The sequence below is a fragment of the Pistacia vera genome, unplaced genomic scaffold (assembly GCF_008641045.1).
Source record: "Pistacia vera cultivar Batoury unplaced genomic scaffold, PisVer_v2 Contig47, whole genome shotgun sequence".
NCBI classification, from domain to species: Eukaryota; Viridiplantae; Streptophyta; class Magnoliopsida; order Sapindales; family Anacardiaceae; genus Pistacia; species Pistacia vera.
In genome coordinates, this window is record NW_022196301.1 from 120,932 (window position 1) to 147,111 (window position 26,180).

At 36.4% G+C, this 26,180-nt stretch overlaps 2 protein-coding genes and 1 long non-coding RNA gene across 3 annotated transcripts; 1 reads left to right on the forward strand and 2 right to left on the reverse strand.

Moving 5' to 3' along the window:
- Positions 1-876: 876 nt before the first annotated feature.
- On the reverse strand, positions 877-6,048 carry LOC116145957 (mRNA-decapping enzyme subunit 2-like). The gene is made up of 8 exons (XM_031431380.1): positions 5,739-6,048; positions 4,936-5,087; positions 3,917-4,044; positions 3,154-3,249; positions 2,584-2,736; positions 2,257-2,360; positions 2,104-2,171; positions 877-1,328 (listed from the first exon to the last, which is right to left on the reverse strand). The coding sequence occupies exons 1-8, from the start codon at positions 5,819-5,821 to the stop codon at positions 1,144-1,146; spliced, it is 969 nt and encodes a 322-aa protein (XP_031287240.1). The 5' UTR covers positions 5,822-6,048; the 3' UTR covers positions 877-1,143.
- A 13,570-nt stretch (positions 6,049-19,618) lies between these two features.
- Positions 19,619-20,125, reverse strand: LOC116145916 (zinc finger BED domain-containing protein DAYSLEEPER-like). Its single transcript, XM_031431349.1, has one exon. It carries the CDS (start codon positions 20,123-20,125, stop codon positions 19,619-19,621), a length of 507 nt encoding a protein of 168 aa, XP_031287209.1.
- A 731-nt stretch (positions 20,126-20,856) lies between these two features.
- Positions 20,857-21,124, forward strand: LOC116145936. Its single transcript, XR_004130444.1, has 2 exons — positions 20,857-20,945; positions 21,049-21,124. It is a non-coding gene; the product is annotated as an uncharacterized LOC116145936 (long non-coding RNA).
- The last annotated feature ends 5,056 nt before the right edge of the window (positions 21,125-26,180 follow it).

Genomic DNA, 26,180 nt, shown 5'->3' on the forward strand with positions numbered 1-26,180 from the left:
CACAAATGGACCAGCTATCAAGCAGATCTTCAAGTAGATTGATTAATGTGCATCTGTTTTTTAGCTAAGACTTCTCTTCTTATGTTTGGCCAGAGATTAATGTCACGAAGCTTTTTGTCTGGCCGCAAAAGGGATTTAAGACACCTTTTTTTGTAGTTAGTTTTTTCTACTATAGTTTATTTTTTCTACTATAATTTATTTTTTGTGATATGAACAGAACAATCGTGTGTTCTACCAATATTACAACTCCCATAGAACTATAATGTTGGCTATATGTTATTTACTTCAAGTCAAGATTTTGGGCTTAACACTCAAATATAAGATCTCGGCCAGTTTGATGCAATATGGCATTTACCCGATTAGTATTTTGTGACTATACCAATTGTATAATGTTTGTCGGATTATCAATTTCTGTGACTTTCGTGGTTTTTTTTTCACGTTTTGATTGTTTGATACTTTCTACCTTTGCTTGGGTATGCCCCTCGTTTTTTTTTTTTTTTTTCTTTGTACTGTGATTTTACCATATGTATTTAATCCTTACCTTATTCAAATAAAAATTAATGAGAAATACTCAATTATCAAGCAGCTTTCACAAGTGGCAGTTGTACTTCAGGTGTCAAACATCAATAATGTATTTCTGCAGATCCATCTAGCTCGACTCATGATAAGTTAGCCATTTCGGTAAGATTTTGCTTCCCCTAAAACTGCAATTTACAAAATGCACAACAAAAGTAATAGATGCCAAGATAGACCAACTTCTGTGTTGACCTAAAATGATCAACAAAACTGAACAAGCACTTCTCTCAATTTTCTTCATTTTTAAAGTCTATAACTCAAAATGTGCCATCACAATCAACAAGGATCAGTTTAGAGTCGTGTGAAAGAGACTACATTCTTCGGTTTAACTAACAGAAATGAAAATAACAAAACACCATTTCCACAATAGCGTTTCTGTACAAAATATACACAGCAACCAAACCTGATAATCTGACAAACAATATACAGCTGGTACAGCTACCAATTCACCATGAAAGGTGGTGGTTAATGCTCTCCGTAATACAGGTGAAACGGTAGAAACCAAAGCAGCTATGTGATCGTTTGAAATTTACATTTAAAAAAAAAAAAAAACACAAAGTTTGACCTTTAAGTTGAGAAACCAGCTTCCATTGCTTGCAAGATAGCAGCAGTATTGAATCTAAAGTTCCTGAAGCTTTTGCCCGGGCCAGTGTCCGGAGGCTGAGAATCAGATGAAGGTTTTGTTAATTGATTCTCCAGAATCATTGTGTTACTCCCTATAGAACTGCTCTTGGCTTTCCACACACAGATCCCTTCACAAAATGGAAAAATAACACAACTAATAACATTGTAAAAATAATTAGCAAGCCACCCAATTTTCTATGAAACGGTTAAAAGACAACTCTAAATTCTTCTGAACATAAAATTGCATAAACAAGCATTTTACTTATTAGCCTAAGTAGAAAGATTGTACTGAATTCAAAACAAGTATCAAGCATGAAACCATAAATTCATATAGCTTTCCTCTCCAAATTTTAATCCTCTGTATCTAATCTCCTTTCCAATAAAAACAATATAGACCTTTCCACAATTTAACCTTCTATATTTGGTTTCCAAGACACAAGAGAAGAGATGAGTAATCAGAACCCAAAAACAGGGTAGAGAGTGGAGTTTGGAGTAGCTTTTGACAGGTTGCAAATTCCACCCCCGCCCTATGGTTTATCAGAAAATACACAAAACTCCAACTCTAGGACAGATGCAATGATCTGTCATTGGAAGTTGCAGCCAAAATAAAATAAAGACAGCTGACAGTCTTAACATATTTTTAGTAACAAAGATGGACACAACTCTGTTTAACTTAATTAGAGTTTTTCAAATGAACTAATACATGTACCTGAGGAATATGAGAGATAGATATATAACTTGTTATACCATCATATAATTTTCACCCTCGAGGAATATGAGAGATACATTTATAACTTGTTATATCATTATACAGTTTTCACCCTCTTTCCAATCCATGGCATAAAACCTAATATTAATACTCTACCAAAATCAAAATTTCACAGGAAAAGGAGAAGGGGAAACCTTTGAGAGGCATATCAGGTTTTGGAGCAATAGGGGGCTTATGCTTTGAAATCCATATTTTCAAAGATCTGCATAAAGATATCATAAACCTATTAAAGAGCCAATTGCAAAAACCTGTCTGAAAAAAACCAAGTTGAATACCAGGATACCCACGCCAAAAAAGGAGCCACCATGTAAAGCTTCAGACCAGTGATCCCATGGGATATCACATCTTCAGTAGCTGGCTGAAGATCATCAAGCCGATGCCATGCAATTTCCTGCAAATAACAGGAGGCATGCTTATGAAGAAAGACTCAAAGATAGGAAAAGAAAACGGACTACATGGTTTAAAAAAACAAAACCAGTCATATGTTAATGAGAAAAACTGTATGATGTATATTTTTCTCAAGTCCTCAAGGAAGCCACTCAAAGAAAAGAAAAAAAAATTATATGAAGATTGAAACTATCGAATATAAATTAATTGACAAAAATATAGCATACACTGATCTCCTTTTTTGTTTGAGGGGCAAAGAAAGTATTATCTCTGACACCAGCAATTATATAGAGCCGCACCCTCTGCTGTCCAAATATCAGTTCAATGTAGTCATCTTTGTTAAGAAGCATTGAAACATCAAAACCTGTTTCCTCCAGGACCTGCATATGCCGCAGTAAGTAGGTCAAACAATATTCAGAGTACAGTAAGAGAGACCCAGGTTAAACCAATACTGGCCCATATCCTCCTCAAAAACCTTAAAAACAAGTATCCATGCTGTTGAAAAAAAGCTTGGAACAGAAACCAGCAGAATCATGTCTATTTCCCCAAGTTAGAAAACAAGCGATGGATCAGTTAATTTCTATATTTATGAATTTCTAGCACTGAGATTATGTCTACCAACCAGCATAAATTAAGAGAACTTCTTTCTATTATCAGCGGCTAGGCCATGGGACCATATTTTGACTTCATAATGGATATCCAAAAAATTTCTTTAATCTTCTGAGAATATTAGTTCAATTTAAAAAAAAGAAAAAAATCAATCAACAATCAGAGACTGCCACAAGAGACAAGCTTACTTCTCGGACGGCACATGTATGATCTTCTTCATCTTTGTTTTTTTTTCCACGTGGAAAACTCCAGCTTGACCCTTTCCATCCCTTCACTAGTATGCACTGTCAAGTGTAGCAGATAAAATATCAGGTAAAAATATAAACGGAACTTCAGTTTTAACTTGAAAATGTTCTATAGCCAAGTATTACACAGTTGAAATTTTAAAATCCTAAATCATAGGAAAGTCCATCATTATAGGATCAAACAAATGGAAAATACTTGCAGAAAAAAGCAACATGTGAGGTACTGTTTCGCTGATAAGTCAATTCCTATTCAAAAGCTACACTAAAATAAAAGAACGACAGAGGTTCTAGAACAGGTAAGGAGAAAGTCTGTAATCGACAATCCAATTTTTTGTCAGAAGCTACAGTAGAAGAAGAGGTGTCAATAAAAAGCAATGCAAAATTTTTCTGACATAGATGTGAATTAAACATCACCAATACTGCCACATTCTTCTTAGTATTTCTAAGAATATCCCTAATCTTCTGACATTGATGTCAGGTACAGTGTCATGCCTCCTGACTTCAGGTAAATGAGCATGAGTGTAGACAGGCGGACATTATTCATATTCAAAATCAAACATTTTTGTGCATAACAACCACAGTACAGGAAGAACATAAAGTATAAAATCCAAAAAATCAGATTGGTCGAATATCAAAGATCACTTAACATTTAGGAGTCTTCTAACGAAAAGAGATAAAAAACTAGTTTATTGACAGGAAGCCTCACCCGTTCATAGGTTTCATCCAAAATGATTGCCCCTGTTACTGGAACTCGAACCTTGTAAGAAGTGAAATCCTTGAATATGTCGTCTATGTGAGCAACATAAGGTCTTAATACATCACAACTGTTGAAAACTGAGATATATTAAGGAAACAAAGGGTAAGATAATAAAGATATAATAACATGCAGAAAATAGAAACAAGCACAAGAAGAAGATCAGAAAATGGTCAATCTCCGCTCAAGATATATATTACACAATCTAAATCTGGCTGCACAAATCTTTTTATAGCACCCTGAATTCACATGCAGTGAAATCATTCCTTAATTAGCCAAAATAAAATTTTCCTCTTTGAATTAACAAAATTACATACAGCAAAACAATCTTAAGTGGCTTTACCTTGTCCTCATTTGTGCCATTTTCAAATCTATTCACTTTCAGACATGCAATTTCTTAACCGCGAAATACTGTCTTATCCACACAAAAATCAAACAGTCTATCATCAGTGGTAAAAGTTCCTTTTAAGTTCCTTTTAATTTTATTTGTAAAAGCATAAAAAGATATGTCAAAAAACTGAAAGCAAAATTCAGATCCACCCACTTGCTCAACTCTATAGTCCAAGTTTCTTGGGTGTTCTCATTTCAAACAGTCAATTCAAGCTTACTAAAAAACTATGTCTGTAACACCTGACAAGTATTCATGATTGTACTATTGCCAAACCTTAAATATATACCACACAGTCTGGCTCTACACTTCCAAACTTGGGCAACACATACAAGAATGCAAAGAAAGAGAAAAGCATCATAACAAGCAATCAATAACATTAGAATGAAGAGGTCACAGAGGTACACTATGTGATGATATCTGATGCCTAAACAATTTGCTTTTGTCTCTAGCTTATTATGAGCTAACACAAAGGTGAAAGCAGGTTGAAGATAATCGTGGAAAAGATACAGTATTAATGTGACAAATGAACATCAAATTATTAAAAATAAAGTCCAAAATAAAAACAGATGGTAAAGGATACGTAATGAAGTGAACTCCTTCAAAGTGAATGACTTCAGTGATGGATTATTTTCCACTGAATTATCCTCGTAGAACCAATGTGCGTACTCCACAAGGAACAAAATCCTCTCAAATGATTGTTGGTCTTCCTTTGGCACATTTAACACAAACCGACTGCAGCACAATCATTTGACCAAAAAGAATAGACATGAAAAAAAAATAATGGAATATGAAAAGAAAAAGAAAACAAGGCGAAAGATAAACAAGCCGCTATATATGCAATAATATAAGTGCATCGCAACAACAAAACCAAGATACCATGCTAATGCTTATAAAGCAAAGACTATATGAAGATCGTCTTGCTTACTTATGAGAAGAGGTTCAAAAAATTCACTGACATAGCAAATCCAACAAATCCCCAACCAGTTAATGTATTTTAAAAATTCTCAACTCTCCATTTTACTATAAAGAACCCATAGAAAGAACTCAAATCAAGTAACAGTTTGTAAAGTGATCATCCTAAATGTAGATTTAAACATTACTAATTCAACCCTCTGTCATTAGCCAAGCTTTAACAACTAAGTTCCTTGCTTGTTATTCACGATATAGCAAGCCAATTTAGCTTTAACAGCTTATAATAAAATCTGTCGTTATCAACACTATTCTAACGAATTGATCGATTAAACAGCACTATTCTATACATTCCAAAGCAGACAAACGAGAATAAATCAACATTAAACATTTTCGAAATAAAATCTGAGCAACGAAGTAGTTGTTAAAGAGCTGAGCACAAGAATCAAAGCGTGAACGAAGAACAATAAGTACCTGCAAAGATCGTCGAGAAGTTCTTGAGGAGGAAGGCCGCCGTTTTTATACGGCACGCTTGAGGATCGATGGAGACTTGACATCGCCTATACGAAGAAAAACCTAAAAATCGAAAATAAACCCTAAGTGTTTTTTGTGTTTTTGTTCTCTATGTTTTTGTTTTGTACTCTGAAAATTTGGAGAGTGAAAAGGGACAGTGAAGGCTCTCTTTCTCTGGTTTTGGGATCTGGAGTGAGAGCAGAGGAAGCAACGCAATGATGTTTTTAACTGATGTTTTTAACTTTTGGAGCCTCTCTCTCGGTTCTTTTTTTCTTTCTTTTATTTTTGTGTTTTATATCTGACCGGATTATTGCTGAACCGGAATAAATCGGATGACTGTCCCAAATTTTATCATTCGAATGATATCGTTCGCATTTTTCAGATTTTACCGACTTTCAAAATTTAAAAATTATATCATAGATACCCTTTGCCTTAAATATGTTATGTTGTCATTTGCGGTAATAAGTTAAACAATAACTTTAGTCTTATAATAAAATGTTGAAATAAAATAGTAATCTTAGTCTTATAAGAAAGTGTATGCAAACCTAACTAAAATGTAATAGAGTTACAGCTAAGCAATATTTGTGATAAAGTTTTTAAACTTCGAACATCCATTTGATAACACAAGGTGGTATTAGTAATATATTTCTCAAACTTTGAGGTTATTAGTAACAAGTGTAAAAAGAATCATTTAGTTGATAAATTTTGGAGATCTCTAAGGCCTTGGAAGGGGCTCAGATGAGGAACACCCGAAGGAGACTCCTTAGGGGCCTTAGAGGCTTAGGAGCCACCTTTGACGAGTGGCAAATATGACCAAACTCACAGCATTTTGGACATCACTTTGGCTTCCATTCATGCTCGACATCAACTTGGATTGATTCGCTCTCAATCTTGAAAGTAAATTGATGCAAGATAGGCTTGGCAACATCGATCTCCACACACACCTAGGCCTAATCAAGCAGGATGAACTCATAGGTCGATTGGTCGCACAATAATGGGTGACCAACTACACTGGACGCATAGCCTAAGCCCTTATATGTCCATAGAGCAAAAGGCAATCCTGACAATTGGATCCAGACCGGGACTTTAGTGATCCAGAAAGATCTAGGAGATTCATAGGGTTTCCATTGAAGGAGGATGATGTGTTCCCCCCAAACATCCAGGGGCCATTCACTAAAATTTAGCAGAGAGTGGCTTCGTCCTTGAAATGGAAGTAGAAACGGTTCCCCTTGGATAGGACTTGTCGAAGTCCATAAGTTGTCCACACACGTGTGGCACGTGTGGCAATGGACTTGACGACATGGAAAGACATCTTGCATCCGAGAAAAAAACCCTCAAGGCAAAGGTGCCATTGGGCTTGACCCTTCTTGAGCAAATCAACTAGAAGCAAGATTTCCAGATTATCCCCTTTCACATTGTGGTGAGAGTGGGGAAGTGTGAATGGGAACTTAGAGTTGGTGACCTATAATTTGTCGACCCATGTAGAATTGGGTTGAGATAGACTACTCCAAGAAGGGGTAGTCGGTTTGTGTTGGCTTGGGTGGGGATTGGAGGTGGAAGGGTGTGATTTGGTTGTATGGGGCATTTTGTCAAACAGGTGGAGGGGGCGAGAAAAAGGTGATTTTTGGGAAAAATGAGGGTGGAAAAAGGGCTGGGATGGTTTAGAGGGTGTATGAGGGGAGGCTGAGATTGGGGGAGATGGTGGATGGGAGCAGGAGGCAAAACCCGAACAGGCAGAACAGGCACGCGTGCTGGGCTCCTGGGCTGGCCTGGGATTGGCTAGGGCCTTTTCTCGAACAGATTGTGGGCATAAATTTGAATTCCAATTTCTGGTGATCAGGAGGTCAAAAAGGGCAAAATAACATACCAACACAAATAACAGAAAATGATGATTCAGGTGGTGTGTTCGATTAAGGTTAGAAGTACTTCGATCAATCGGAATTGGACTAGAAATTTACCCAACTTCGCAAAGTGGCAAGAAGGAGATGGCCGAAAAAGGAGAGAGAAAATGGCAAGTAGAGTTATGGGTTTTGAAGAGGAGGTCAACCGGATTTCAATGGTGGTTTCGAAAGTGATTTTGGAGGTCGAGATCGGCCGAAAAAGCAAAAAAAAATCGATGGCTTTAGGCGATGCTAATGTGAGCTGGATTCAGCAAACGTGAGCGCGCCTAAGCCAAAAGGAATAGAGACGTGAGCTGTGCTCAAATGAAAAATAAGACAAAAAAAAAATTATCGAAATTTCAATTTGCCCTGTCCCAAATTTTACAAACCCTAACAACGCCTTCTAATGGATGACGACCTTCCGATGACGACCATCATAATTAATACGATATCTTTTCTTCTGCAATGCATTTCTCCTCTATCTTCCTTAGCCCCCACCATCATCATCACTCCCTCTTTCTTAACCCCTCCTCCCGCCGCTTATTCTCCTTCCTTCCCCCCCATTTTCTCCTCATCCATTCGATGATAGCGATGTTGAGTCTGAAAAAAATCAACCGAGTTGGGTGGTTCACATGGACATGGTCGACGAGTTGACTAGCTCATATACTTCATGAAGTACATCCATTCTGCATCAGGTTTTGCTTGATGTTAGAGACGAGTTAATGCCAATATGTAAGAGAATCTTGTAAGTAGGTCTTACTAACTTATTTATGCGGTTTTGATCCTAGGTATCATTATTCTTAGCGTCTTGACTTCCATCTTCTTTCTTCCCTTGCATCTATCTATTAGACAATCTTCCTGTTTTCATATTGTCTTCTCTCTACTATCTTTTTTTCACTAAATAGAGGTCTTAGCTCCCATTTGAATGCCTGATAAGTAGCTTTCTTTTTCTTACCTTTAGGATGTTTCTTATGATTGGTAGTAGTTGGAGTTGCTAGTAGGAAGCTAGGCTATGGAATTGTTTTCTCTTCTTAGGGAGGAGAGCGAGCAAGATTTTACATGTCTAGCGACAGTTTCTAATAGATTTTCTTGTAGCTCCTCTTTTTTCCTTTTTGAGTAGGGATTTCACATAGCTGGTTCGTGAATAAAATACTTGAGACTTGCTCCGTGTTGTAAAGTGAACTCCTTGTTGGGCTAATATGAGCCGAATTCAGCTAACGTATGCCCACCTAAGCAAGAAGGAACAAAGACGCTAACGTGAGCCTCACGAAAAATAAGACAAATAAAATTCTCGAAATTTCAGTTTGCCCTGTCCCAAATTTTACAAACCCTAACAGTGCCTTATAACAGAAGACCACAATAATTACTACACAATCTTTTCTTCTGCAATGCGTTTCTCCTCCGTCTTCCTTCGCCTTCACCTCCGCCACTCCCTCTTTCTTACGCCCTCATCTCGCCGCTTATTCCCCTTCCTTCCCTCTCCGCTCCTCTTCCTCCATCTGATGATAGCAAGTTAAGTCTAAAAACACTTAACTGAGTTGGGTGGTTCGTGTGGACATGGTTGACGAGCTGACACACTCATATACTTCATATACTACTTCCATTTTGCATCAGATTTTTCTTGATGTTAGAGACAAGTTAATGCCAATATATAGGAGAATTGTTGCATTGTAACTACAACATGCAATATAGCAAGTGCACTAGTCACAAAAAAAGTAATAAAGTGATAAGAAAAGTATCATTCCCACGAGGATTGGTTGTTAAGCATTGATTTTTCCTAATTGTTCTCAAGTTGGAGAAACCGAAAGGTGTTTGGATTGACGGGAGGAATTTAAACTAAGATGGAAACAAAAATTACTAAGTATTTAAAAAGCTATTTAATGAAGCAAGATTAAAACAAGAGTAATATTAAGTAAAGCAAACGGTTAGAGTTTTGACTTCATTAGGATTCTATGAATTAATCTACGAATTATGCTACTTCTACATTCACATGCACGAATTGTAAATCGAGCTCCCTAATGTGTAAAACATACCTTCTCAGGCTATAAATTCCTACTTTTCCCTCTTAAGCTTCCGCACCCAACAATTTGAAGATTAATGGATCCAAGTTCATTAAGCTAATGGAATCCTAGATTGATTTCATTGATTCTCAAACCTATCTCTAGCGTTCAATACAACAATGGTGATTTCCCTAAGAAGCTTATACATGATTCATTTCTCAATCTCATCATGTTCAACAAATACTTTCAAGAAAAACAAGAGAAACCACAAAATCCATGCAATAGAACGTAGAAACAACACTAATTCATTGATTAAACATAGAAATCCCAAATTACATCAAAACCCTAACCCAAGATGAGTTAGTTCATACTAAAATTAACACAAATCGCAATAAAAACAGTGAGCAATGTATTCAACATATTGAAACCAAGAAAAGAGAGCAAAGATCTTCCCTATTTGACGAATCCACAAGGTTCAATCTCAGTTCTTCTCTCATTTTTCTCCCAAAATGTTAAACTTACTCTAAACAATGACGAACTCTAAAAAATGGCTAAGTTTTTCTTATATAGTCGGTCCAAAAACCTAAAAATTTTCCGAAAATAAAATTGTGTGTTTTGAATAAAACTGGAAATCACAGACTTCGTCTTCGCCGCGGCTACGAGTTAAGTTGAAATCTCATGCCGCGAACCTTCCTGAACAATTTTGAATTTACGGAATGGCCCTCCGCTTGCTTCCTTGCTCAAATCTTAAATCTTCGATGCTCTCCAATGGGAACAAGCTTCATAGTGCTTCAAATCTGCTTCAGAACTTCCCTGAATTCTGAGATTCGCTTGCTTCTGGGTCCAAAAACTCGATTCCGCTCATTATTTGCTCAAAGTGCACATTTTGGCCTGAAACATAAAATATGTGAAATTAAGTTGCAATTCAGGCACAAACGAAATAAGAAGTATCCAAAATCCGGCCAAAAAGCCTAAATAAAACAGTATAATCCTCGGATTATCAAGAATCTTGTAAGTGGGGCCTACTAACTTATTTATGTGGTTTTGATCTTAGGTATTATTATTCTTAGCGTCTTGACTGTCATCTTCTTTCTTCCCTTACACCTATCTATCAGACAATCTTCTTGTTTTCATATTGGCTTCTCCCTGCTATATTTCTATCACTAAATCAAGGTCTTAGCTCCCATTTTAATGCCTAATAAGTAGCCTTCTTTTTCCTACCTTTAGGATTTTACATATGATTGGTAGTAGTTGGAGTTCCTAGTAGGAAGCTAGGCTAGTAAATGTCTTCTCTTTTTAGGGAAGAGAGCGGGCAAGGTTTCAAATGTCTAGGGATAATTTCTAATAGATTTTCTTGTAGCTCGTCCTTTTTCCTTCGGGAGTAGGGATTTCACACGGTTAGTTTGTGAATGGAATACCTAAGACTTACTCCTTGTTGTGAAGTGAACTCCTTGTTGGGCTAATGTGAGCCAGATTCAGCTAATGTGGGCCCGCCTAAGCCAAGACAAACAGAGACGCTAACGTGAGCCATGCTCAAATGAAAAATAAGACAAAAAAAATTCTCGCAATTTCAATTTGTCCTGTCCCAAATTTTACAAACCCTAACATCGCCTTCTAATGGACGACCACATAATTACTACACAATGTTTTTTTTTCTGCAATGCGTTTCTTCTCTGTCTTCCTTCGTCTCCACCACCACCGTCACTCCCTCTTTCTTACCCCCTCTCCCTCTCCTCCTCCTCCATCTGATGATAGCGATGTTAAGTCTGAAAACAATCAACCGGGTTGGGTGGTTCGTGTGGACCTGGTCAACTACTTTATACATTACATCTATTTTGAATAGGGTTTTTCTTGATATTGGAGACGGGTTAATGCCAATACGTAGGAGAATCTTGTAAGTAGGGTCTACTAACTTATTTATGCGGTTTTGATGCTAGGTATCATTATTCTTAGTGTCCTGACTTTCATCTTCTTTCTTCCTTTACATCTATCTATCAGACAATGTTCTTGTTTCCATATTGTCTTCTCCATACTATCTTTCTATCACTAAATATAGGTCTTAGCTCCCATTTGAACGCTTGATAAGTAGCCTTCTTTTTCTTGCCTTTACAATGTTACTTATGATTTGTAGTAGTTGCAGTTGCTAGTAGGAACCTAGGCTATGAAATTGTCTTTTCTTTTTAGGGAGGAGAGTGGGCAAAGGTTCAAATGTCTAGGGATAGTTTCTAATAGATTTTCTTGTAGCACCTCTTCTTTCCTTTGAGAGTAGAGATTTCACACGGTTGGTTCGTGAATAGAATACTAGAGACTTGCTCCTCATTGTGAAGTAAACTCCTTGTTGGGCTAACGTGAGTCCAATTCAATTAATGTGAGCCCACCTAAGCCAAAACGAATAGAGACGCTAACATAAGCCTCACTCAAATGAAAAATAAGACAAAAAAAATATTCGCAATTTCAATTTGCCCTTTCCCAAATTTTACAAACCCTAACAGCGCCTTCTAACGGACGACCACCATAATTACTACGTAATCTTTTCTTCTGCAATATGTTTCTCCTCTGTCTTCCTTTGCCTCCACCACCACCGTCACTCCCTTTTTCTTACACACTCCTCCCGTTGCTTGTTCCTCCTCCTTCCCTCCCACTTCCTTCTCCTCCTCCTTCCTTCTCCTCCTCCTTCATCCGATGATAGCGACATTAAGTTTGAAAACACTCAACCGGGTTGGGTGGTTCGTGTGGACATGGTCGACGAGCTGACTAGCTAATGTGCTTCATACATTACATCTATTTTGCAGCGGGTTTTTCTTGATGTTAGAGACGAGTTAATGCCAATATGTAAGGAATCTTGTAAGTAGGTCCTACTAACTTATTTATGCGATTTTGATCCTAGGTATCATTATTCTTAGCGTTTTGACTTCCATCTTCTTTCTTCTCTTGCATTTATCTATAAAAAAATCTTCTTATTTTCATATTGTCTTCTCCCTATGATCTTTCTATCACTAAATAGAGGTCTTAGCTCCCATTTGAATGCTTGATAAGTAGCCTTCTTTTTCCTGTCATTAAGATGTTACTTATGATTGGTAGTAGTTAGAGTTGCTAGTAGGAAACTAGACTATGAAATTGTCTCCTCTTTTTAGGGAGGAGAGCAAGCAAGGTTTCCAATGTCTAGGGACAACTTCTAATAAATTTTCTTGTAACTCCTCTTCTTTCCTTTGAGAGTAGGGATTTCACACGGTTGGTTCGTGAATGGAATACCTGAGACTTGCTTCTTGTTGTGAAGTGAACCCCTTGTTGGGCTAACGTGAGCCGGATTCAGTTAACGTGAGCCCGCCTAAGCCAAAACAAACAGAGATGCTAACGTGAGCCGCGCTAAAATGAAAAATAAGATAAAAAAATTTATCGCAATTTCAATTTGTCCTGTCCTGAATTTTACAAACCCTAACGTCCTGTAAAGGACGACCACCATAATTACTTCGCAATCTTTTCTTCTGCAATGCGTTTCTCCTCTGTCTTTCTTCGTCCCCACCACTACCGTCACTCCCTCTTTCTTACCCCCTCCTCTCGCCACCTATTCTCTATCCTTCCCTCCCCCCCTCTTTCTCCTTCATCCGATGACAGCGACGTTAGGTCTTAAAACAATCAACTGAGTTTGGTGGTTCGTGTGGACATGGTCGACGAGTTGATTAGCTTATATACTTTATACACTACATCCATTCTACATCGGGTTTTGCTTGATGTTAGAGACAAGTTAATGTTAATTCATAGGAGAATCTTGTAAGTAGTGCTTACTAACTTATTTACGCGGTTTTGATCCTAGGTATATTTATTCTTAGCGTCTTGACTTCCATCTTCTTTCTTCCCTTGCATCTATCTATCCAAGAATCTTCTTGCTTTTATATTGTTTTCTCCATGCTATCTTTCTATCACTAAATAGAGTTCATAGTTCCCATTTGAACACCTGATAAGCAGCCTTCTTTTTCCTACCTTTAGGATGTTACTTATGATTGGTAGTAGTTGGAGTTGCTAGTAGGAAGCTAGGCTATGGAATTGTTTTCTCTTTTAGGGAGGAAAGCAGGCAAGGATTCAAATGTCTAATGTCAGTTTCTAATAGATTTTCTTGTAGCTTCTCTTTTTCCCTTTGGGAGTTGGACTTTCAAATGTTTGGTTCGTGAATGGAATACTGAGACTTGCTCATTGTTGTGAAGTGAACTCTTTGTTGGGCTAACGTGAGCCATATTCAGCTAACGTGAGCCCGCCTAAACCAACAGGAACAGAAACGCTAATGTGAGCTGTGCTCAAATGAAAAATAAGCCTTAAAAAATTCTCGCAATTTCAATTTGCCTTGCCCCAAATTTTACAAACCCTAATACCGTCTTCTAACCGACGACCACCATAATTACTACACAATCCTTTCATCTGCAATGTGTTTCTCCTTTGTCTTCCTTCGCCCCGACCACCATCGTCACTCCTTCTTTCTTGTCCCCTCCTCCCACCGCCTATTCTCCTTCCTTCTTCCCCCCGCCCCCCCCTTCCTTCCAATGATAGCGATGTTGGGTTTGAAGACAATCAACCGGGTTTGGTGATTTGTGTGGACATAGTCAATGAGCTGACTAGCTCGTATACTTCATACATTACATCCATTCTGCATTGGTTTTTACTTGATGTTAGAGACGGGTTAATGCCAATACATAGGAGAATCTTGTAAGTAGTGCTTACTAACTTTTAATACAGTTTTGGTCTTAGGTGTCATTATTTTTAGTGTCCTGACTTCCATCTTGTTTCTTTCTTTCTTTCTTTGCATCTATCTATCAGACAATCTTCTTGTTTTCATATTGTCTTCTCCCTGCTATCTTTCTATCACTAAATAGAGGTCTTAGCTCCGATTTAAATGTCTGATAAGTAGCCTTCTTTTTCCTACGTTTAGGATGTTACTTATGATTTATAGTAGTTAAAGTTGCCAATAGGAAGCTAGACTATTGAATTGTCTTCTCTTTTTAGGGAAGAGAGCGAGCAAGGTTTCAAATGTCTAGGGACAGTTTTTAATAGATTTTCTTGTAACTCCTCTTCTTTCCTTTGGGATTAGGGATTTCACACGATTGGTTTGTGAATGGAATACCTAAGACTTGCTCCCTGTTGTGAAATGAATTCCTTGTTGGGCTAACGTAACCCTGCCTAAGCCAAAAGGAACAAGGACGCTAACCTGAGCCGAGCTCAAATGAAAAAAAAAAGACAAAAAAAATTCTCGTAATTTCAATTTGCCTTGTCCCGAATTTTACAAACCCTAACAACACCTTCTAACGGACGACCACCATAATTATTGCGCAATCTTTTCTTCTGCAATGCGTTGCTCCTTCGTCTTCCTTTGCCCACACGACCACCATTACTCCCTCTTTCTTTCCTTTCCTCCCGCTACTTATTCTCCTTCCTTTCTTCCCTCCCCTCTCCTCCTCCTACTCCTTCTCCTCCATCTGATGATAGTGATGTTGAGTCTAAAAAAAATGAACCGAATTGGATGGTTCGTGTGGACATGGTCGACGAGTTGAATAGCTCATATCCTTCATACACTACATCCATTTTACATTGGGTTTTACTTGATGTTAGAGACGGGTTAATGCCAATACATAGGAGAATCTTGTAAGTAGTGTTTACTAACTTATTTATGCGGTTTTGATCCTAGGTATCATTATTCTTAACGTCCTGAGTTCCATCTTCTTTCTTCCCTTACATCTATCTATTAGACAATCTTCTTGTTTTCATATTGTCTTGTCCCTGCTATCTTTCTATCACTAAATAGAGGTGTTAGCTCCCATATGAATGCCTGATAAGTAGCCTTATTTTTCCTACCTTGAGGATGTTACTTATGTCTAGTAGTAATTGGAGTTGCTAGTAGGAACCTAGGCTATAGAATTGTCATTTCTTTTTAGGGATAAGAGCAGGCAAGGTTTCAAATGTCTATGGACATCTTCTAATTGATTTTCTTGCAGTTCCTCTTCTTTCCTTTGGGAGTAGGGATTTTAGACGGTTGGTTCGTGAATGGAATACCTGAAACTTGTTCAGTGTTGTGAAGTGAACTCCTTGTTGGGCTAATGTGAGCCAGATTCAGCTAACGTGTGCCTGCCTAAGCAAGAATGAACAAAGACGTTAACGTGAGCCTCACTCAAATGAAAAATAAGAGAAAAAAAATTCTCGAAATTTCAATTTGTCCTATCCCAAATTTTACAAACCCTAACAGTGTCTTCTAACGAACGACCACCATAATTACTACGCAATCTTTTCTTCTGTAATGCGTTTCTCCTCCGTCTTCCTTCGCCCCACCACCATCGTCACTCTCTCTTTCTTACCCCCTCCTCCTGCCATTTATTCTCCTTCCTTCCCTCCCCTCTCCTCCTCTTCCTCGTCCTCCTCCTCTTCTATTCGATGGTAGCGACGTTGAGTTTGAAAACAATCAACCAGATTGGGTGGTTCATGTGGACATGGTCGACGAGCTGATTAGCTAATATACTTCATACATTACATCCATTCTGCATCGAGTTTTACTTGATATATGTTAGAGATGGGTTAATGTCAATAGCTCAATACATAGGAGAATCTTTTAAGTAGTGCTTACTAACTTATTTATGCGGTTTTGATCCTAGGTATCATTATTCTTAGTGTCCTAACTTCCATCTTCTTTCTTCCCTTACATCTATCTATCAGACAATCTTCTTGTTTTCATATTGTCTTCTCCTTGCTATATTTCTATCACTAAATCAAGGTCTTAGCTCCCATTTTAATGCCTAATAAGTAGCCTTCTTTTTCCTACCTTTAGGATTTTACATATGATTGGTAGTAGTTGGAGTTCCTAGTAGAAAGCTAGGCTATGTAAATGTCTTCTCTTTTTAGGGAGGAGAGTGGACAAGGTTTCAAATGTCTAGGGATAATTTCTAATAGATTTTCTTGTAGCTCATCTTTTTTCCTTGGGGAGTAGGGATTTCACACGGTTGGTTTGTGAATGGAATACCTAAGACTTACTCCTTGTTGTGAAGTGAACTTTCTTTTTATAACCAGCTAGGATAGATCCAATAATAGATTAGATCTAGCCATCTCTTTATAGTAGCTCCTCTTGCTAGGGGAATATAGGCTGGTCGTAGATCTACTGCTTTCTAGATGTTTTAGTCTTCCTTCAAGTTCTGTTTGTTTTATAAGGACTAACTGTTGGGTCATTCGCTTGAGTCTACTAATAAGTCATAAGTCCGTCCGAGTTGTCTGCTTTATTAGGCTCTCTGTTTAGTTCATCTAGTATTAGATAGACTATTCTATTTCATTCATTATGGGTGCAAAACCATCGACTTTCATTGATGTAAGCCCTTCTGTCTTGATCTACCTTAGCGGGGCGTTGATTCAACGTCTTCTACGACTCGTTTATGCCATCATAGTAGCTCAGAGGCTTATCCCACTTACAACAAATAAAGTTGATTATATCTAATCCAAAGATAGTGCAATCCTTATTTTATACCGTTTTGGGAGCTGCCTATTAGACAAGGTACTTAGGGAATCAACCTTTTTTTTAGCCCATTTTTTGCCCCTTCTTGGTTTCCGACCCCACCTCTTCTTTCTTTTTTTCTCTTCTTAGTTTCCATCGTGGCCAAAACCACCACCATCACCAACTCCACCTCTTCCTCCTATTGCTCCACCACTACCAAACCATCTCTATTTATTCTAATTTTTTTAATTAATCAATCTCCAAGAATAATGTCAAAGTTACAAAGAGATATAGCATGACAAGTGTGACACGTCCCATATTGAAACGGAAATGGGGGGTCTTGGGTTTATAAGGGTAGAGTCCTTCCACCTAATAGGTTAGCCGTTTGGGTGTGAAACTCTTAGCCCGTAACAAGTGGTATCAGAGCCTACCGAGATCTATTTTTTGGTGTCCACGAAGCGTCCACACAAAAGAGTGTCAATGTGTGATTAGGCCTGCAATCGAACCGAACACGAACGAACAGGCCTGTTTGAAACTCGTTCGATAAGCATGTTCGATTTTGTGTTTAAACTTGAACAAACACAAGATGTCTATTCGTGTTCGTTCGACTAACTCGTAAATACCTGTTCGAATAACTCGTTCGATAACTTGTAAATACCTATTCGAATAACTCGTTCGAATACCTGTTCGAATAAAAAATATACACCAACTTTCTAATTCATACTTAAAAAAAATATATATATATACAACAATTTATAATTCATACCCATTTAATTCAACATTTGAAAATAAACCAACTCCCTATCTATATTTATATTTTAAATAAATCAATAAAAACTCAGTAAATTAAAATAAATAACCATCATAAATAATAAAACTTCAAAATAAATTAAACAGAACAATAAATCATTCAAAACAAATTTGGTTCCATATCAAACATGACACAAACAAAAGGAATTTGCATTTTGCATAGACATTACAGCACAACCAAAAAGATTCCAAGGAGTGAACATGCCACTATATAGTATATAGTGTGAACCTACAAAAGAAAAAAAAATTGAAAATCATTAGTAATAATAGACTGATTTTAAATATGGCTACACTTGAAAAAGTAATCATATATCAATGTACATGATTCAATCGATGGAAAGATCAATCTCCAATTTCTCCTCTGTCTAAAATACACAAAGAAAAAAAATTAAGTTAGAATAAACATCAAACCATTAAAATAATTAAACACTTATATAACTTAAAAACATGGATCTTACTTTGCTCTTTTTCTTTACTCCGAGATTGCGACACCAATCTCTACCACAAAGTAGCACTTCTACAGTTATTGAAGACAATGATGATTGATAAGGGTCAATAACTCTGCCACCAACACTGAAAGTCGCCTCCGAAGCCACCGTGGTTATAGGAATGGCTAGTATATCACGAGCCATCCTAGATAAAATCTTATGCTTCATGCTGTTCGCCTTCCACCACACTAGTGCATCAAATGTGTTTGGACCTGGTTGACAAACATAATGTGACTCCTGCAAATAACAATCTAACTCAGACTTTTCTGAATGAATATCTTCATCCTCAATAAGATAATGTTCTAAATCAAATTCCCCATAAGTAGGAGCTCCGATTCCTACATTCATCTAAGTAGACATGTTCATTCTAACATTTTCTTCATTGATGGAAGAGTGGAATTCGTCCACATATTCCCTGTACAACTCATACAATGCATCCTGTACTTTGGCGATATTTGCTCGTGCTTCAAACTCAAGATACAGTCTAGGGAAAGAAACTTCAATCACCTTCATTTTATATCTCGGATCCAAGATAGCGGCAATCGACATCAACAAATTACATTCACCCCAATATTTATCAAACTTCTCTTTCATCTTTTTCACCATAACTCGAATGAATTCATTTTCCTTTGTTGCCTTTTTATCAAGCATTTTTTTTTTTTATCCGGAAAACCTCATTTAAAAATATATTAGAAGTAGGGTAATCACTCCCAGAGATTAAATTGGTCACCGTACTAAAAACTCCCAAAATATCACATACCTTCTGAACTTTCTCCCAATCCTCGTCATTAGGAGAATATATAAACCTAGAGTCTCTGTTTGTGAATCTCGAAAACACATTTTTAAATTGTAGTGCAGTTACCATCATCTCATACGTCGAATTCCATCTTGTTTTACAATCTAAAATCAACTTTCGACTAGGCAACTGTAGCTGCTGCACAATCTATGAGAAAATTTAGACCCTGCTCTCCGATTGGTTGATGTACCACATATTGTCATGGATTTTTTTAACAATATCCTTAATTTTAGAAAGGCCATCTTGAACCAAAAGATTCAAGATATGTGTACAACACCGCACATGGAATAGCTTCCCTCCACAAACCAACCGCCTGGTTACTGAAAAATTCTCTCTTAATGTTTTGATTGCTACATCATTACTGGAAGCGTTATTGACAAAGATAGTGAACACCTTGTTTTCAATACCTCATTCCTTTAAACATTTGTACACCGAATCAACAACTTGAACACCCGTGTGAGGAGGATCAATATGTACAAAGCTCAATACCATTTTCTGCAACCTCCAATTACCATCAATAAAATGTCCAGTTATAACCATATATTCTATATTCTGGTTACTTGACTTCCATAAATCTATCATCAAGCTTATCTTGTTGACATTCTTCAAAACATTCATTAACTTCTTCTTCTCAATCTCAAACACAGACACACAATCTTTTTTATTTGTTATGCGCATTATTTTTTCCCACTCAGGCATCCTAGTTTTTTGCATTAGATTGAAACCTTCTTCCTCCACAATGGTAAAAGGATGGTCATGCATCATGACCCACTGCGCAGCTCTTTCCCTCATCCTTGCCATATCAAATTTGTCATCCCAAAGAACAGGGGGTTGTGAGTCACCACAACTTGAACTTGGCTGGAAAAATTGTTGTCCACCACTAACTCGCCTTTCGTTAAGCCTTTTTCTGAACATTCCTCTGAATGTCGTTTAAGTTGAGTAGTGGGCCTCGTCTTCGGTAGCACATAGATTACCTTACAATGAATGCATTGTGTCTTTACCTTTTCGTCGGGCAGTTGTAACACCTTTTTGAAATCATCCCACACCACCGATTTCTTTGCCCTTTTCTTCCTTCCAAATGCGTTAACATCACCCCCCTGGGCCTCCTCTTGTTCTTGACTTGTTTCTTGAGTAACCGAGTTAGAACTAATTATATTTGACTCCCTTATGGTTGGGGCTTCGATGGAGCCTTCCATTATTTCACTGATATTTATATCATGAGAGAAAGAATTCACAAATTGAAATGATTTACAACACTTAAGCTGATGATAACACAAGAATTGGAAAATGATTTCGAAATAAAATTTAATACCTTCCAGAAGCAATGGATGTTGAAAATGCACAAGCGAAACACCCTCTTCTCGGCCTTCTCGACTTGATCTAGATGTCACAGTGCTGCGTTGATTTCTTTTGCCTCTGAATCTCCTTTAGTTTCTGTAGACTGATACAAGAAATAATATTTGTATTTATCATATTGCAGTAGCATAAATGTTATATATGTTAGATGTAAATGGCTTGTGTTTTATGGACCTATCTTCAAGCTGTCCTCTTTGTAGTAGTCACTGCAAGTGTTAGCTTTCCATTAAAGAGTATTATGGTCGAAAAAAGTGGTCTGAGTGTCTCAGTTGTTTATGTATAATTGTTACAGGTTTCTGTAGACCCAAAAAGGTTTATAGGTCTTGATTCTATAGCAGATGCAGTTGAATATCTTCATTTTGGTAAAAGTGTCGGCAAGGTATGTACTGTACTTATTTCTATGTCTACCTTCTTTTTATTAAAAGCGTCGGCAACCTTCTGTTGCTAACTTATGTGTTTGTTACTTTAATGAAAATTTGAAGGTGGTTGTTTGTGTAGATCCAATTTTCAGTCAACAAATGGCAAAGTTATGAGTAATTAACTTCTGTTTGAATCATCCTTCTACAAGCAATTCTTAATACAAAACAATAAGTTTAGACAAAGAAAGGAAGATTCAGAACAGGCTTTTACTATATACATTTCCTTGTCTGTCTTATAGTTGGTCAAATCAAGTAAGCCACTAAATAAACAAGTGTGTTTGTAAATTTAATAAAATATATGCATCAAATTTTAACAAAAAAATATATGGATCTGTTTGTTCCAGAGTAAAATGAGCGAAATTAAACGAATATGGACTTTTCTCAAGAGCCAAACAGTGATTCATGAAAACAGAAAGTGAAATAACTTACGAGAATCAATTGCAGCTTCTTTGAATCTGAGTTTGCGAATTAAAACTGAAATCTCTCTCCTTTAGTCCTTTATACTCTGTCTCTATTTGTTTGATTATCTTATTCCCGCCTAACTGCTGAGTGTTGACTGTTGAGGCATTGGGGCTGTTGTTGAGCAAGCTCAAAACTGCAGAAAAAATTAAAGCTGTGAAGACTGAAGTGTGAACTGCGAATCTGTGATGTGAGTGTTTGAGGAAGGGCTTGAGGTTGTCGCAATTAGGGAAAGGAAAAAGGTAGAATTGGGGATTTGGACTTTGGGCCAGGTAAGGGAAAATGTGGGTTTGGACTTTGGATTTTTAAAATTTGGGCTGGGAAAATGTGGGTTTGGACTTTGGATTTTCAAAAAATATAATTGTGTATGTACAAAATTATTATCATACATATATTAATCATAGGTTAAATATATTATGAAATTACCAAAATTATAGGTTATCATATATTTATTATCACTATATAAATTATCATAAATATTTTAAATGTTTAAATATATATTTTGTATCAACACCCATCAGGGCCATCTCTAGAATATTTGTGACCCTAGGCAATAGTTACTTTGGGGCCCTCTAATAATATAAGCATATATTAAAAAAATTATTTCATTTTTTTTTTTTTTTTTTCCTTTTGAGATGAAAAATCACTAGGAGAGGTGGACAACAATCGGTAGGCTAACAAGGTTAGGTTGGTGGGAGGTTTTGGAGAGTAGATGTTGGAGAAGTGATGGGTGGTGAAATGGGTGATTTCCAAAGCCAAGATTGATAAGAAAAGGCTTGAGAAGTCACGGCCCAAAATGTATCGATGGCTGACGATTGGCAAAGTAAACGGATAAGGTATGATAGGGGTTTTGGTGAGAGGGCTGAGGGGAGGAAGATGGTGGTGTCGGGGAAGGCCAACAATGTCGGGTACATGACAAAAAGGCTGGAAATGGCTGTCGTGTGGTGGAGTTGGGTTGCGAGATTCATCAAAAATTAGTCAAATCGAGGGCTATCAAGTTTGGGAAATGATAAAATGATGATTTTGGTCGATTTTGGTGAGAAAATCGACCGGAACCAAAATTGACCAAAATCAACTCTAAACCACTGGCGGCAGAAGAGGGCTGGAGATGATTTATGTGAATATCAAATTTTGGGATTGAATTGGGGATGAGTAATTTGAGATATGTAAATAACTATTTTAGTCTTCCATTGTTAAAAGAGATTCAATGTGTTAATTTAGGGGTATAAACTAGAATATATAAAACTAAAGGTACAAACTTGCTATTTTATTAAACTTTGGGTGGAAATATATGTAAAAAGTTTATAATAAATTTGGGCTTTTTTGGCTTTTTTTTGGGGGGGCCCTTAGCTTAGATAAGAAATTATAAACCATTTTCATTTTTGTAAGATATTTAAAAAAAAAAAATTATAAAAAATTTAGGCCCCCATTTTTTTGGGGCCTTAGGCAGGTGCCTCACCTGCCTACCCCTTAAGTCGGCCTTGACACCCATAAATTTATAATGGAATGAAAGTCTATTGTAATATATGATCAATACATATGTGTGATTAATTTGTTTTATATATATATTTTGTATCAACACCCATAAATTTATAGTGAAATGATGGCCTATTGTAATATATGATCAATACATATGTGTGATTAATTTGTTTTATATATATATATATATTATCATTACTGTCTACATATATATTTTGTATCAACACTTATAAATTCATAGTGGTATGAGAGTTTATTGTAATATATGATCAATACAAATGTGTGATTAATTTAGGTTTAATTAAGTTATTAAATTTGTTATGCTATACATCACTTGATTATACAATATGTTATGTTCATAAATTTGTCATATTATATTTAATTAAGTTATTATATTATTAAATTTGTCATGCTATATATCACTTAATTATACAATATGTTATGTTCATCAATTTACCATACTATATCTAACTTAGCTATTATATTATTAAATTTGTTATGTTATACATCACTTGATTATACAATATGTTATGTTTATCAATTTATCCTACTATATTTATTATTTATTAATTGAAATGTTATCTTATAATATTTAATTATTGATTACATTTGGAAAAATATGAAGCTATTATGTTATTAGATTTACTATATTATATATCACTTGATTATACAATCTATTATGTATTAAATTTGTCATGCTATGTATCATAATAATTTATTATTTTTTAATTAAAATGCTATATACTTATATATTTAATTATTGATGACATTTGGAAAAAAAAATCCAAACATATAATATATATAAGAAAAACAAAAGTATCATAATATTTTATTATTGATTACCATTAAAAAAAATTCATCCAAAATAAATCAAACATAATATAAAAATGAAAAAAAAATATAAATTATAATAATGCATACCATGTTTTTCAAACATAAACAAATGAACAATCGAATGATTGTTCGCGAACGGATGGATCAATCGAACGTATAATGTTCACGAATATAATCAAACGAATAACCCCTGTTTGAACTCGATTAAACATATTATTGAATGAATATCGAACTGTTCGCGAACATTATCGAACTGTTATCGAACGAACAACGAGTTGTTTGCGAACTGTTCTGTTCGTTTGTAGCCCTATGTGTGATTGTGAGTCCATTAGAGGCTGAGGGGGACGAGTAGGCAAGAGGCCCCACTTGTGACAAGGGTGTGTAACACATCTTACATTGAAAGGGATTTTTTTTGGGGGGGAGAGGGGGGGTGTCATCTTGGGTTTATAAGGGGGTGAGTCCTTCCACCTAATAGGCTACCCTTTTGGGTGTGAAACTCCCCACGTGTCGCTTATTCTCTTTCCTCCTCCTCCCGTCGCTTATTCAACTTCCTCCCCTCCCCTCCCCCCCTCCTCCTCCTCCTCCTCCATTATTCGAGGATAGTGACATTGAGTCTGAAAACAATCACTCGAGTCGAGCGGTTCGTGTGGATCTGGGTGACGAGATTATTAGATCTTATACATCCTACACTATATCCGTTTTTCACCAATTGTTGCCTAACATTAGAAACGGGGTAGTGCCTATACATAGGAGGATATTGTAAGTAGTGGCTTACTAACTTATATATGTGACTGATTTTGATCCTACAATGTTAATTTTTTTTTTTTTTCTGAATTTTGCCATAGATTTAAAATGCATGGGTTGGGCCTTTCTTCGAAAAACCTTGTGAAAATTATTATTTAGTTGCTGCGGAGGTTAGAGTTAGTACTAGTGAACTGACATGCCTTATTTACATTACAGGCTATTGTTGATCTTGCTATCATTATTTCACTTGCATTCTTTTAATTATTAATAAGTTTTTGTTCTTTGGTTCCAAGTCATGGCTAGATACCATCCACATGGAACAAATACCGTGGTTGATTCCTTTGTTCGAATGGCACAGGTAAAATGAGAGAAAATGTTACTCCCTTCTCTCATTTATGTGAAATTCACCACATGATCTTTCTTGCACGGGTTCTCTATAAGTCATCCATTAATTTCAATGGATGCAAATCCTACGTACGTGTATTATGTTAGGTGCAGACTGGATGTATGTATTATAAGTTAATTCTCATTTGAACTAAAGCTATTATATTTGGATGAATTTTCTTAACTAAAGATGTTTTTCTTTAACTGAAATAATGCGTGATTTGATAAATTGTGACATAGCGGAGTAGTTGTAAGGCAGTTAGATCTCAACAATTAGGCTAGAATATGGTGATTGTGGTTGGAACAACAGAAGATAATTAGGTTTAAGGTGCTAAGTGTTGGCTTTTAATATGTGCTTTATGATATTGCTGCTAATACTTAAAAGCCTTAAATGGTTAATAATTTCCTCAAACCACGACTTACCTCCAATTATCCTTAGAGAAACAATGCTTCAACCTTTCTCCGTAGATTGATTATTCAAAAACATAATTGTTTATTCTCATGAATCACTTTGCTTCATAGTTCTCCTTCTTTGCTTTAAGTCTTAAAGATCATTTGTTTTCTTTAATTTTTTGTTGTGTAGCCACTAACTGAAGCAATGATATTGGCAGATTTAGAGCTAGATACTGTAAGTGCTATTTCTTGTTTCATAATCATTTATAATTCGCATGCTTTAATGATCATTAATATATTTATGCATCGTATTTGATCTCATGGTAGGTGAATTTTGTCCTAAACTTTGATGTAAGTTTCGCGGTTAATCCTTTAAGATACAGTTTATTTTCTACGGCATGAACGGAATATCGTGTGTTCCATTAGCATTATAGCTCTCACAGAGACATTGTGTCAGCTATAGCCAAGGTGTTGGGTTTAGAGCCCAAGTATGAGATCTCAACCCAGCTTTGTTCGATATGGCACTTACCTGATTAGTTTTTTGTGAGAAGTCTGCGTGCTCTTTTTGTGCCGTTTGTGGATGTTTCCATATTTTGATTAAGACTTGTTGTCTTCACTTGGGGTATACCCCTCATATATTTATACATTGATTTTGTCTCATTTATTTAATTCTTACCTTATCCCAAAAAAAAAAAAAAGTTTCAAACCCTTTTTTTTACCTCCTCCTCCCGCCACTAATTCTCCTTCCTCCCCTCCCCTCCTCCTCCTCCTCCTCCTCCTCCATTAGTGGATAGTGAGATTGAGTTTAAAAACAATCACTCAGGTCGGGTGGTCCATGTGCATCTGAGCGATGAGATGATTAGATCTTATACATCCTACATACATCCGTTTTTCACCGATTG

Bases quoted from the DNA above. Each gene is read 5' to 3' on its own strand.
- LOC116145957 (XM_031431380.1), bottom strand. From the start codon at position 5,821: ATGTCAAGTCTCCATCGATCCTCAAGCGTGCCGTATAAAAACGGCGGC. The intron at 3,250-3,916 runs GTGAGGCTTCCT...TACACTTGACAG, and splicing joins TGGATGAAACCTATGAACGG to TGCATACTAGTGAAGGGATG. The intron at 2,737-3,153 runs GTAAGCTTGTCT...CGGCATATGCAG, and splicing joins ATACATGTGCCGTCCGAGAA to GTCCTGGAGGAAACAGGTTT.
- LOC116145916 (XM_031431349.1), bottom strand. From the start codon at position 20,125: ATGTTCAGAAAAAGGCTTAACGAAAGGCGAGTTAGTGGTGGACAACAA.